The sequence below is a fragment of the Lontra canadensis genome, unplaced genomic scaffold (genome assembly GCF_010015895.1).
Source record: "Lontra canadensis isolate GAN:19392208 unplaced genomic scaffold, GSC_riverotter_1.0 scaffold2, whole genome shotgun sequence".
Lineage (NCBI taxonomy): Eukaryota > Metazoa > Chordata > Mammalia > Carnivora > Mustelidae > Lontra > Lontra canadensis.
The window spans coordinates 55126116-55139074 of NW_022630996.1; the positions used below are offsets into that span (position 1 = coordinate 55126116).

At 35.5% G+C, this 12959-nt stretch overlaps 1 protein-coding gene across 2 annotated transcripts in view; it reads right to left on the bottom strand.

Moving 5' to 3' along the window:
* The window catches only part of PHF14 (PHD finger protein 14), a 188656-nt gene that overhangs the window by 19299 nt on the left and 156398 nt on the right, over nucleotides 1–12959 (bottom strand). Inside the window, exon 19 of one of the 2 annotated variants that reach the window (XM_032874151.1) lies at nucleotides 2555–2582. The exons of the other annotated variant lie outside the window; for it this stretch is intronic. Within the exon in view, the coding sequence (XP_032730042.1) occupies nucleotides 2571–2582 (12 nt within the window). The 3' untranslated portion in view covers nucleotides 2555–2570. Of the gene's footprint in view, nucleotides 1–2554; nucleotides 2583–12959 lie in introns of those variants that run through there. 2 annotated transcript variants of the gene reach the window in all.

The following is a 12959-nucleotide window of genomic DNA, read 5'->3' on the forward strand; positions in this document are numbered from 1 at the left end:
ACAACATAAGGAATAGTCAATGATACTGTAATAGCTTTGTATGCTGCCAGATGCAGCTACACTTGTAATGAGGAAAACATATGCATACTCTTGTCAAATCATGATGCTGTAACCTGAAAATAATGTAACACTATGTCAACTATACTTAAAAAAATTATAAAGCATTACAAGATTTAAAAATTAAAATATGTCAAGTTACGTATAATAAACATGTAAGAATAACAATGTAAAATCAAGTCTTAAATCATTCAAACTATTATATTTCTAGCAAAAGTAACCAAAAAATTAAATAGGTCTTAAAATTTTAGTGAACTTTAGGTTTTGCTTGGTAAGAGAAAATAATGAAATGCTAAATAATCATTCATATATTGTCAGTATGTTCTCATTTCAGCAACTGATATAATTAGTGATGGATTAAATAATTTTGTAATATTAATCTATTTTTATTCATTCTCAAAGCCTAAGTTATACACAAAAGTACTGAAGATCAAGCATAAATATCTACAACACAGCCAACAGAAGCCAGCAGGCACGTGTAGCCACCTTGTGTGAAATAACTTCAAGATCAAGCAACTGATGGAATGTCATATGATCATAACCATCTGTTTTTCATTGTTTTGTCAATGATTACTGATCATTATGCATTTTGTGTATTTTTCATGAATCTTACTGATGGTAGTACTTGTGTGATACCCAAGGAATCCTGAAAGAAATTAAATATTAAGAATAAGATTTTAGGGGCGCCTGCATGGCTCAGTGGGTTAAAGCCTCTGCCTTCAGCTCAGGTCATGATCTCAGGGTCCTGGGATCGAGCCCCGAATCGGGCTCTCTGCTCAGCAGGGAGCCTGCTTCCCCCTCTCTCTCTGCCTGCCTCTCTGCCTACTTGTGATCTTTATCTGATAAATAAATAAAATATTAAAAAAAAAAGAATAAGATTTTATCAGAAAAAGTTTAACAGTGGACGGTCACAATCCTTATTTTGTTCTTATTCCTGTGAGAACCAGTTTTTGCCCCCTTGGAGCAACACTGCCCCTACTGAGAATGCATGGTATATGTCACATTACATTAAGATCTTTAAAAATACAAGTAGAAAAAATAACAAAATGCTAGCACTGGTTATTCCCTAAATGATTTTTATTTTTGTCTTTATATATTATTCTATAATAAGCATGTACTACTTTATAATTTTTAAAAGAGTAATTAAAATAATTATGGCCATGTTTATTATGAGAATTAGATTAACCACAATCATTTTGTCTTAATACCTCACAAGTTATCTAGACAAGCTTCACTGAAGAAACTACAAAATATGAGAGTATAGTTTCATATATCTAAAACTATGTTTATATACATTTAACTAACATTTTTAGCTTAGATAGTCGAAACATATGCAATGTGTTAAGTGTGATACATATGGTTAAGGATGGTTAAGTGTTCTTCTCAAAGTTTCATCATTTTGGGGCACTTGGGTGGCTCCATCAGTTAAAGGGTCTGCCTTCCACTCAGGTCATGAACCCAGAGTCCCAGGATTGAGCCCAGCATCGGGCTCCCTGCTCTGTGGGGATTTTGCTTCTCCCTCTCCCTCTGCTCATGCTCTCTCTCTCTCTTTCTTGTTCATTCTCTCTCGCAAATAAATAAATCTTAAAAAAAAAGTTTCATCATTTTCTAGGATCCTATAATAGCATATGACCGAAGACATGCTCATCCTCCACTCTCTCTCTTTTTTTTTTTTAAGGGAAAAAGTTATATTTAAATATAGAAAGGAAAATGTAATCCACTTTTACTCATGAATGCTGACATGAAATTTCTGAAAAATCTGGCTTCACTCATAGCTCAAAATACTTCACTATGGTAGTTATATTATTTATGGGTCAAAAAATGTTCAAATAAAGAGAGAAAGCCCACAAAAGCCAAAGCCTCTGGATTTTTTTTTCAGCCCAAATAAAACTGAAGAGTTCTAACTTCTTTCAGCTTGCATCTTGAAAAAGATTAAGTTAAATGCTGACAGAACTATTTAGCAGCAGCGTTGTCACTGTGGCATGCAGTACATTTGTCACTGTGGAAGTCACAGCAGCTGTTAACTACCCAGACTCTTGCAAACCTTACTACATATGTGATGAAAAATGAGGGACTTTAAAAATACAAGAAATGCAAACAGAGCTGATTTTAAGAAGACAGGACAAAAAGTTTGGTCTGAAATGAGATGATGAAAAATCTTAACTATTGTCAACAATGCTACTTATGTGAAGCAAAGCTCACTAATTATTAGTCCTGCCATTCTGCTCCCACCTATTTTTTAATACCAGTTGACTTTAACAAAACAAGTCTGAATGTATCATAAGTTAATTCTTTATCAGTTTTCATGTATCATCTTTTACCTTGGTCGACTGGCTAAAAATTATACAAGCTATAAATTAGCTTTAAACAAGCTCTGAATCAGGTTAGAAATGGTTTTCGAATTAAAGAGCCTTCAGTATATTACAAGTTGCTGTCATTTTATTACCTCAATCAATTCTGTGTGGCCTGAGGTGGAAGAAAATGAATGCTGAAGACAGCAATGGGTTTATCTCTTACAGCAGGCTCTGGAAATCACAAGCACAGCAATGAATTAAAAGCTAAAGTTATATTTAACATTACCAATGCAGGAAATTGTGCTCCTTAACAAAGTTGAATTTGCAATGGAAAAAAAGACAATTCTTTACCGTGAAAAATATACAAAAAATTAACACTTTCCTAAACTTAAATTTTTATGGAGTATTTAAAGAATTATAGTTAAAGCCAACATTCTATTAAAATAATTTTAGATGGTCCTCAAATGAAGAAAAATGTGAAAACAAGGAATGTACTGTTCTCAGTGTTTTGGAAATAGTAGACTGAAAATACATATATTTCATGTTTATCTTAATGAAAACCAATTCTTTTCTTTTTCTTGTGGACAAGCATGTAAATGGAAGAGTGAATCAGGTACTGGTAGGCTCATCAACATTGTTATCAGACTCTAAAACACAGATAATATAGCCCCCAAAAGCCCTGATGAGTAATATTATTATTGTCTCCATTTTACATTAATTTTTTTTAAAGATTTTATTTATTTGACAGACAGAGACCACAAGCAGGCAGACAGGCAGGCAGAGGGGGGTGGGAAGCAGGCTCCCCGCTGAGCAGAGAGCCCGATGCGGGGCTCGACCCCAGGACCCCGGGATCACGACCCGAGCCGAAGGCAGAGGCTCCAACCCACTGAGTCACCCAGACGCCCCTATTGTCTCCATTTTAAAATGAGGAAATGAGGCAGAGAGATTAAGTCACTTACCCAAATTTATATAGTTACCTATACAATATGATTGTGAGTCTGTTCTTGAAGCAGACTATTTGACTATGATTACAGGAAAACTGAGAACATCTAAGGGACTAATTTCTTCCTGCACCACAAGAAGTAATGAGGGACACTGATGACAGAATAAAAACAAGTTTACAGGCCTTAGAAGGCTATGTCAAGTGAAGAAAGAGTTCTAGTGCCAGTAGACAAAGAAATCAGGATATTTCTGTGCAAGTGCTCATATAATGTAAGAATTATTAGTCTTTCGATGAAGCTTACTTTTATTAAAAAAAGGACTTGTGTTTCTCTCCCTAATCATTCACTGTATATTGTTATACAGTTTGAGTTGACTTATATTTTTTTACAAAATGCTTTTAAGTACATATATTTTAGCACTAAGCTTATTTTTTTTTAAGATTTTATTTATTTATTTTACAAACAGAGATCACAAGTAGGCAGAAAAGCAGGCAGAAAGAGAGGAGGAAGCAGGCTCCCTGCCGAGCAGAGAGCCCAATGCAGGGCTTGATCCCAGAACCCTGGGATCATGACCTGAGACGAAGGCATAAGCTTCAAACCCTGAGCCACCCAGGCACCCTAAGCTTATTTTTAATCAAGGAACAGATTTAATGACAATGTACAATAATTTCTTAAGTGCTCAGTGATAGATTAATGAATGACTATAGGAGTACTAACTAGCCCTAACCTGGTCATAGGTCTGCCATTAACTAGCTATATAAACCTAATGTGAATCTGAGGTTACTTCTCTGAGTTTTACCTTCCTTATCTGTAAAACAAAGCATTTTGATTGGAACTTTATTTTTTAGGATTTTATTTATTCATTTGAGAGAGAGAGACCGAGGGAGCATAAGCAGGAGGAGCTACAGAGGGAGAGAAGTAGGCTCCCCACTGAGCAGGGAGCCCGATGTGGGGCTTGATCCCAGGACCCTAGAATCATGAACCGAGCCAAAGGCAAATGCTTACCAGACTGAGCCACCCAGGCACCCCCAAACTATGGACTTTAAATAGTGCCTCATTAATTTTAACAAATGTACCACACTAATGCAAGATATTAATAAAAGGGCAGGAATGAGGGGGCATATGGGAACTCTCTATAGTTGTCACTGAGTTTTTCTGTAAACCTAAAAGTGCTCTGAAAAAAATTTTTATTTAAAACAAAAAAAATTTAAAAACATATTAGTAACTGTTATATGACTTGTTAAACAAGTTTAACAGTTTCCTCCTTAGAAACTGTACACAGTTTTTCACTCCCAAGGATTCCCCCACAGTACTTCAAACACCAGCAAGGCCTTTGAAGTGTGGTAGCACGTGGTAGCATTATATTTCCCTGGCTTCTTAAAGGTAGGTTTAACTATGTAATTTGTGGAATGTAAACTGAAGTGATGTGTCAATTTCCAAATATGATTTTAAAAGCCATTCTGCAATTTGCTGTATTTTCTGCTACAGTGCCAAGTACTATATATATATCTGTGATCAGCTTGGGTCCCCAAATTACTGTGATATGCGGAGTTGCTCTGCCAATCTCTAATGGCATGTCACTTGCATGAGAATTCAACCTGTGTTACTCTTCTAAAAATCTGGGATTTGGGGGTGTTTGTTGCATAACTTAGTTTATCCTCACTTACATTCTAGTCAAATCCTACCTAGTTTTCATAATTCCATTCAAATGATGTATTATTCACCAATTTCTTTTTGATTCTTGGCGTTGAAAGTAAACTAATGTTCCTAATCTCTAAATTCCCAGAGTACCTTCTCTATACCTTCAAATGGCATTTAACGCTTTAAATCTTGTATTATGACTATATGCATACATGTCTTATCTATCCTACTAGAACATTAAGTTTTTTAAGGGCCAGATTCATGTCTGATTTTTTTTTTAATATTTTATTTATTTATTTGACAGAGATAGATCACAAGTAGGCAGAGAGGCAGGCAGAGAGAGGGAGAAGCAGGCTCCCTGCTGAGCAGAGAGCCTGATGCAGGGCTTGATCCCAGGACCCTGAGATCATGACCCGAGCCGAAGGCAGAGGCTTAACCCTCTGAGCCACCCAGGTGCCCCTCATGTCTGATTTTTTATTCAAAGATTTTATTTAGTTGAGAGAGAGATAGAGTATGAGTGAGAATGAGTAGGGGAAGGGAGGAGAAGGGCAGAGGGAGGGAGAGAAGACTCCAAGGGAGTCTGACATGGGGCTCCATCCCAGTACCCTCAGATCACAAGCCAAAGGCAGACCAAGCCACCCAGGCGGCCCAATGTCTGATTATCTTAGTGTATCTCAAGCATCTAGTACAGTGTGTCACTTATCTTTTGAATACGATACAGATTTTCATTCAATGAAATCAGGTTCCTGTTATAGACATATTGACAGGGCCAACAAGATAAAGAAAATACTGGTATAGTATTTCTTCTCAATTTATGTACAAAAAATATAAAATAGACATTTTCTTTTAGATTAGTTTTACCCTCTTAGACAACCCTGGTGTTCTTCATTCTGGAGGAAACGATTTCTTTTTAATATAAAACTGTATCTCTTTTCCAAAGAAATATACTATAATCAACAGGTACTCATAAATGTTAACAGAAATGCTGAGTGAACTAGACAGGAATAGAAACTATTCTAAGAAAAGATACTTTAAAATTTGCCGAACAGATATTTTCTTATGTCTCTTACTCTAGGTCTTCTATGCATATTTGGGTCATAGCTGGCAGAAATTTATGTTTCAGACATCATTTGTTGTTTCAACAAATAGCCTTGGGCATCTAAGGCAAAAAGTAGAACTATGCTACTTCTACTGCCATTCAGCAAAATAAAACTTTAAAAAATAATTTTAATAACAACTAATAGGAAATGAGCTAGCAGTAAAGAACTAGTAGAAGCAATTTTAAATATATCTTGGAAAAAATTGTATGTTAACACAGAGACTCCTTGTCTTCAAGAAAGTATGGAAGAAATACTCTGTGCCATGCACATTTGTAATCTAGCTGGTAAAAAGAACCCAGACATAAAAAGATAAGTAAGAATCCAAAGAAACATGTACTAAATGCCAAATGAACATTCTAGCAAAGAATGAAAAAGAAATTCAGTCTAATCCTAAAGATTATAAACGGAAACTTAAGCTGAACAATTAATTTTAAAAATACTCTCATATTTATAATAGAGGAGAGTGAAGCAAGGGGGAAGAGGGAGAGAATGGGAGACAGAGCTATTTGCAGTATTAGTATGGAGGCAGATTTCAGATGGACTTGGAAGTCACGGATAAAACCCCGATGTCTGTCCTTTAGTATGGACAACGGAGAACTCCTTCCTGGAGTTTTCTAACCTGGAAGGACATGTGAAAAATGGTCTTTCAAAAATAATGATTTGGAAAAGTTTGTAGATTGGTTTAATGAGAATAGAAACCTAGATTATGAAGAGAAAGGTGATTTTCGGAATAAGGAAAAAAAGTAAACAACATCCCCACCCCACCCCACCCCACCCCACCCCCAGCTTTGGAGAGAGGAAATAAGGGACTGAGGTAGGGAAAGTAACAAAAGTTTAGTAGGAGAAGTATTTAGGACTATTTCTAAGGTTGAGAGGAGATACATGGGGATATGGGCCCTTTTCCTCAATGATCTTAAGAGACAAAGTCATCTTGAAAAAATGAGGGTGTTGGAAATAAAACTGAGACTTGAAATATGTGGCAAAGATTTGCTACAGCTCTTATAAGAAATTTGATAAGGAGCTCACAAGTGAACATAAGTTCATAAATTCCTCCAGTTATTTCTGGCCAGAAAACAAAAACAAAACCACAAAAAAACAGTTAAGATGAAACAGTACAATGGATCCAGAGAAAGCTGGGGAATTATAATAGAGGGCTCTAATGCTTTTTTAGAAGTGTAATATTAAATGCCAAAAAAATACTTTAATAAGGGGAGAGGGATAAAATCAGAAGGAAGATGAGGGCCTAGGGGTCTTGAAGAGTTGAGGAACTAGAAGAATGTATTTGAAGTAGAAAAACTAAGAAAAATCGTAATTTGAATTATGGAGATGGGGTATTTGGTATACATTAAAGGATTCATGGGGTGGGTGAAATTTTCTCTGTCATAAATGGCTTGAGATTTCATTTTTGTAAAGATACACACTGATAAAATATTTCAAAAAATATTTACGTCAAAGTCTCACACATATAAAAGAGAAAACTGAAGACAGCAAAGGTGAGACGAGAGAGCAAGGATTTCTTTAGAAGAGGAAGTTTAAAGGGAGTCGCCCTATGAGAAGGATTTTCTGAAATGTACTGAGAGTTTGCCCCTAGGAGTTTGAGAGTCACAGAGACTGAATGGTGACGCCACTAGCCGCAGTGGTAGAGCAGCGGAGAAAAAAAAATCAGGACCCCAGATGGAATGCCTGCTTTTCTGAGCTTGCAGGGCAGGGCTGTGTGTGTATGTGCTTATTTTAGGAATGACAATGAGATGTCAAAGACAGCAAGATTCTAGTTATCCAGAAAGGGTTTTAGCCAAAGAGGACAGAGAGACTAGCGGGAATGAGGTGATGCCAAGCAAAGAGGAAACAAAAAGAACTTAAATTCTAAAAATGTGTTGCAAGTAATGCACAGGAGAAGGCATCCAACTCTCACTCACATCAAAGGAACTGCAGGTAGGCAAGCCTTAACAATATGAGATCACCAAAAACCCACAAAAGAAAGCAAGAAAAAGACTCAAAGTCCAGTATGGCCTCCATCAAACTAAAGCTTTTCCAGTCTGAAGCAGGCCTCAGAGCTCGGGAGAGGGGAAGTTTTGAACTTCTTGAGAGAATGAAGCCTTGACATTATACCAGACTGGATTTTTTTATATTAAAAAAATGACTATTAACCTTAAGAAGACTGGAAAAGCCAGAGATGCCTCCTAGAGTCACTGGAGAAAAGCAGATCCAACACAGCTTCTTTAAAGGCACAAGGAAGAAAGAATTAAGTTGCTGTTTGTATCTTGTCTTAAATTTTTTTTTAAGATTTGTATTTATTTATTTGTCAGAGACAGAGAGAGAGTGAGAGAGAGAGCGCACAAGCAGAGAAGTGCAGGCAAATGGAGAAGCAGACTCCTGCTGAGCAAGGAGCCCGATGCACTGCTCAGTCCTAGGACCCTGGGATCATGACCTGAGCAGAAGGCAGCTGCCTAACCCACTAAGCCACACGGGCCTCCCTGTTCGTATCTTGTCTTAAATTCAAGACGGAAATTTACTTATATTTTTGAATAAAATGAAAGATCAGTATTTTAAAAAGAGGAATCTGGATAGTCTTCAAAGCATTTGACATGGAGAACAGATAAGACCACCTCTATTGGGGCGCCTGGGTGGCTCAGTGGGTTAAATAAAGCCTCTGCCTTCAGCTCGGGTCATGATCTCAGGGTCCTGGGATCGAGCCCCGCGTCGGGCTCTCTGCTCAGCAGGGAGCCTGCTTCCTCCTCTCTCTCTCTGCCTGCCTCTCTGCCTACTTGTGATCTCGCTCTCTGTCAAATAAATGAGTAAAATCTTTAAAAAAAAAACAAACCACTATTTTCTTATATAGTCTACTTAAAATTAATTTGAAGAGTTTTTATTTAAAGGTATCAATTTCAGTCTGTGGATTTTTTTTTCAAATTGCTACAGTGAGTAAAAATAATAATATTAATTTAAAAAACAACTAACTATATTTGACACTATTAGGGAGGTTCCTATCCTTGGGAAGCTTTTTACTAATAAAGGACTACAAACACATAGAGTATTCATTACACCTCAGGGGGAAAATGAGGATGGGTGAATGAGTAAGGAAGAAAAAGCTGGTGTATTTTGGAGCAGCTAAATCATAAAGAAAGTTTACCTCACTGCAAAAATTAGGTTCATGAGTAGCAGACTTGGGAACACTCAAAAGAAGTGGGGAATAAGACAGTACTTGATATAGTCATTATGCTGGAAACAGGTTAAAGCTTCCACATTGTCATTCAATGTCACAGGGAAAAGACAGACAAGTGTCTAAATTATACAGTACTTCACCTTCACGTAAAAGAAGGGAATGTTTTCTGAAAATATCCATTTCCTTCATAATCCTAAGTGACGTGAAATACAGAAAACCTAGTAAGTGAGAAGTAAACTTAATGACTGGTTACTAGAATACATTTTAAACTGAATTATTAAGTAATTATTTTTGTTGTTGTGGGTCATATGTTGAAACTGCTGCATTAAAACAAGGAAATAATGCTAAAATACCTTATATTCATGACTTGTTTTACACTATCTTGCTGTACTTTGGAAACTGATTCACAAATATCTGGTAATCTAAATCTAGAAATCTAATCTAGAAACAGAATTTACACTATAGAATAATGTAATGTCTTTGAAAGTTGAGAAAATAGTATAGTCCCTTAGGAACACAAAAGTGAACTGATAAAAATGCATTCATTCAGCCTGAACTTTTCAAAGTGATTCTTAAAAACTGTAACCTCTATATGCATACTTTAAAGAGTTTTCAAACCAGCGAACCAGATAATCATTTGTAGCCATTATTGAAGGTACATTTAACAAAAAACCAACTTAACTCCAATGAAGATATAACACTACAACATAAACCTTTAAGAAACCTTCAGAGAAAACATTAAAGTAAATTGTATCTTAGGTGACCAGAGTTTAAATTTAGCATATGAATATAGTTCAGAGGAAAAAGGGAACAATATATTAAAGCTAAAAAAAAAAAAACCTTGTAGAAGTCTGAAGTCAGAAAAGAACATAAGATGGCTGAGCTAGGTCACAGGTGGAAATATGGCAGAACACCACAGTTACACATATGGATCTGTAGCTGCCAAGGATTGGTGGGGGGAGACATTTTTTTTTAAAATTTTTAATTTTTTATAAACATATATTTTTATCCCCAGGGGTACAGGTCTGTGATTCGCCAGGTTTACACATTTCACAGCACTCACCATAGCACATACCCTCCCCAATGTCCATAACCCCTCCCCCTCCATGCCCCTCCCCCCAGCAACCCTCAGTTTGTTTTGTGAGATTAAGAGTCACTTATGGTTTGGGGGGATACATTTTTTAACATAAAAGTTAGGTAATAAGTTCATACTCTGGCTGACAAAAAAAAAATTAACGAAAGAATTAATCCAAATGAATCTAAATTGCATTATAATTAGTATTTGGTCCATGTATGAGGTATTGGTTTTGAATAAGAAGTTATTTTTTCTATAAAACAATGCTGATATTAAAAAATATATACTAAACCTTCCAGTTTGTACACAAAGTGGCAGACACTGCACAAATCATAACATTCTTAAACTATCTTTGCAAAGAAACTAAATATGGCTGCTTTTAGTTTCTTTTCACAGTACAGGTTTTCAAACATCAGAGTTAATGACAAACATTAAGATGCGATATTTGATTCAGCAAAAATATAGTACTTAGTGCCGAATGAAAAAAAAATCACTTTTAGATCCCTTTCCCTCACCTCCCTCCAAGTACAATAGATTAGAGTCTGCTGGGGCTACATAAATCATCTATACTGTGAAGTGGTAACTCCCTTTACAAAAATAATCATTTTGTTCAATTTTATGAAGAAAGGACCTTGAGAAGTTATGGTCTATCTTCTACACCTTACAGTAGGACCATCTTTAATTAATTCATCTGTTTAAGAATTACCTCTAGGCTTTATTGATTTCCCCATTCACTAAAAACACCAAAACAGATCCCACTTAACAATAAAGGTATTCCCTTTTCCTGTTACAGTGCTGTTTATTTACAATACAAAATTATCTGACTTCTACATTATCAAAATTTACTGTGACTTCAGGACAAAATCTAATTTGAGAATCTCATGCAAGAAGGAATAGAAAATACCTATTTCAATACTGGAAAGTGAGGCGCCTGGGTGGCTCAGTGGGTCAATACGGGAAACCAAGTTTCTAAAACAAAGACTCCAGAATCAGGCAGGTCTGGGTTTGAATCACTGCTACACCACTTACATGTGGAATCCTCCTTTGTACCTCACTTTTCCCTACACAAAGGAGATCAAAACAGTAACTACCTTGAAGACTGTAGTGAGGAGTAAATGAGATTATATGTTTTAAGTACTTAAATAAGGCCGGGCACATAGAGGTACTCAATAAACATTAACTGCTATTATTATTTCTAAAATTATATTTTATTTTAAATATGTTCAGTTTTTTGACCCAGAAATTATACCAAGAGTATATCTGTGCAAAGAAATGTACAGTACTAAAAAATCTGGTCAAAAAAAATCTGGTTAGAAAAAAAGTATCTAACATCACGGAAAATGGTCCCATACAGAGTTACAATTAAAAAAATTATATAACAGAATACATAATATGATTGAAATTTTTAAAGAGTAGGTTGTAGTAGGATATACTACTAAAACATGAGCAGAAATGTAATGCCTACAGGTACTATAATTGCAGGTAATTTAAAGGATTTTATTTATTTATTTGAGAGAGCACGAGTTAGCGGTGGGGGAGAGGGAGAAGCAGACTCCCCGCTGCGCCGGGAGGCTGATGTGGGCGCTCAATCCCAGGACCCTGGGATCATGACCTGAGCTGAAGGCAGCCGTTTAACAGACTGAGCCACCCAGGTGCCCCTGCAGGTAATCTGAATTTTTTTTTAATGTTTTTTAAAATTTTCCAAATATTCTCTAATGACCATGTATTGTGTTTGTAATAAATTTAAAAAAACACAATGTATGTAATTTCTTTTCTGATTCCAATTTTCTCCAGAAAAGCTGAGTCACAGAAAAGAAAAAAATAAAGATAAAAAGACAAGCATACATTTTTTTAAAGCAAGATTTTATATAAAGGATGTTAATTATATTAAAAACTTCTATTTTGAATTATTACTCTCTAGCTTTAAAGAAAAAAACTTAAAAGAAGAAAACTCAAAGTCTGAGACTGCAATTACAGCATGTTTAATCACATGTCCAGAATAATATTTCACTTGGAGATCAAGTTGATAAGTATTCTCCTACTTAGATAAATTGCTATTTAAACTTTGTAGTAATTTTGTTTTTCCCCAACTTTATTGAGATATAATTGACATATAACACTGTGTAAGTTTTAAGGTATGTAATGTGTTGATCTGATACACATATATTGCAAAATGACTACCACCATTGTGTTAGTTAACATATCACATCACAATTACCATCTCCTTTTTTGTGATGAGAACACTTAAGATCTACTTCCTTAGCAACTTTCAAGTATATAATACAGTATTGTTAACTATGATTAATATGCTTTTCATTAGACTACCAGAACTAATTCTGCATTCCAAGTGATCACACCATTTTACATCTTCACCCAAAACTCACTTGCTCCTCTTTCCTGTTAGAAGTTGCTACTGTAAAATTTTTTAGTTTTCCCTCAGTCTACTAGATGGTAGAAATGGCCAACTAAAATTTGGTGAATTTATCATTAAATTATGTCTTAATTATTAGGCAAAAAATATTTATTTAAAAATAAATATTTAATAGTAAATATTTATTTTTTAAAGGATAAGATTTTAAAAGGCAGAAAGTCTCTCTTTCTAAGAAAATTAACTAAGAAAAAATAGGTGGGTTAGGGCACCTGGGTGGCTCAGTCAGTTAAGCATCTGTCTCTGCCTCAGGTCATGAG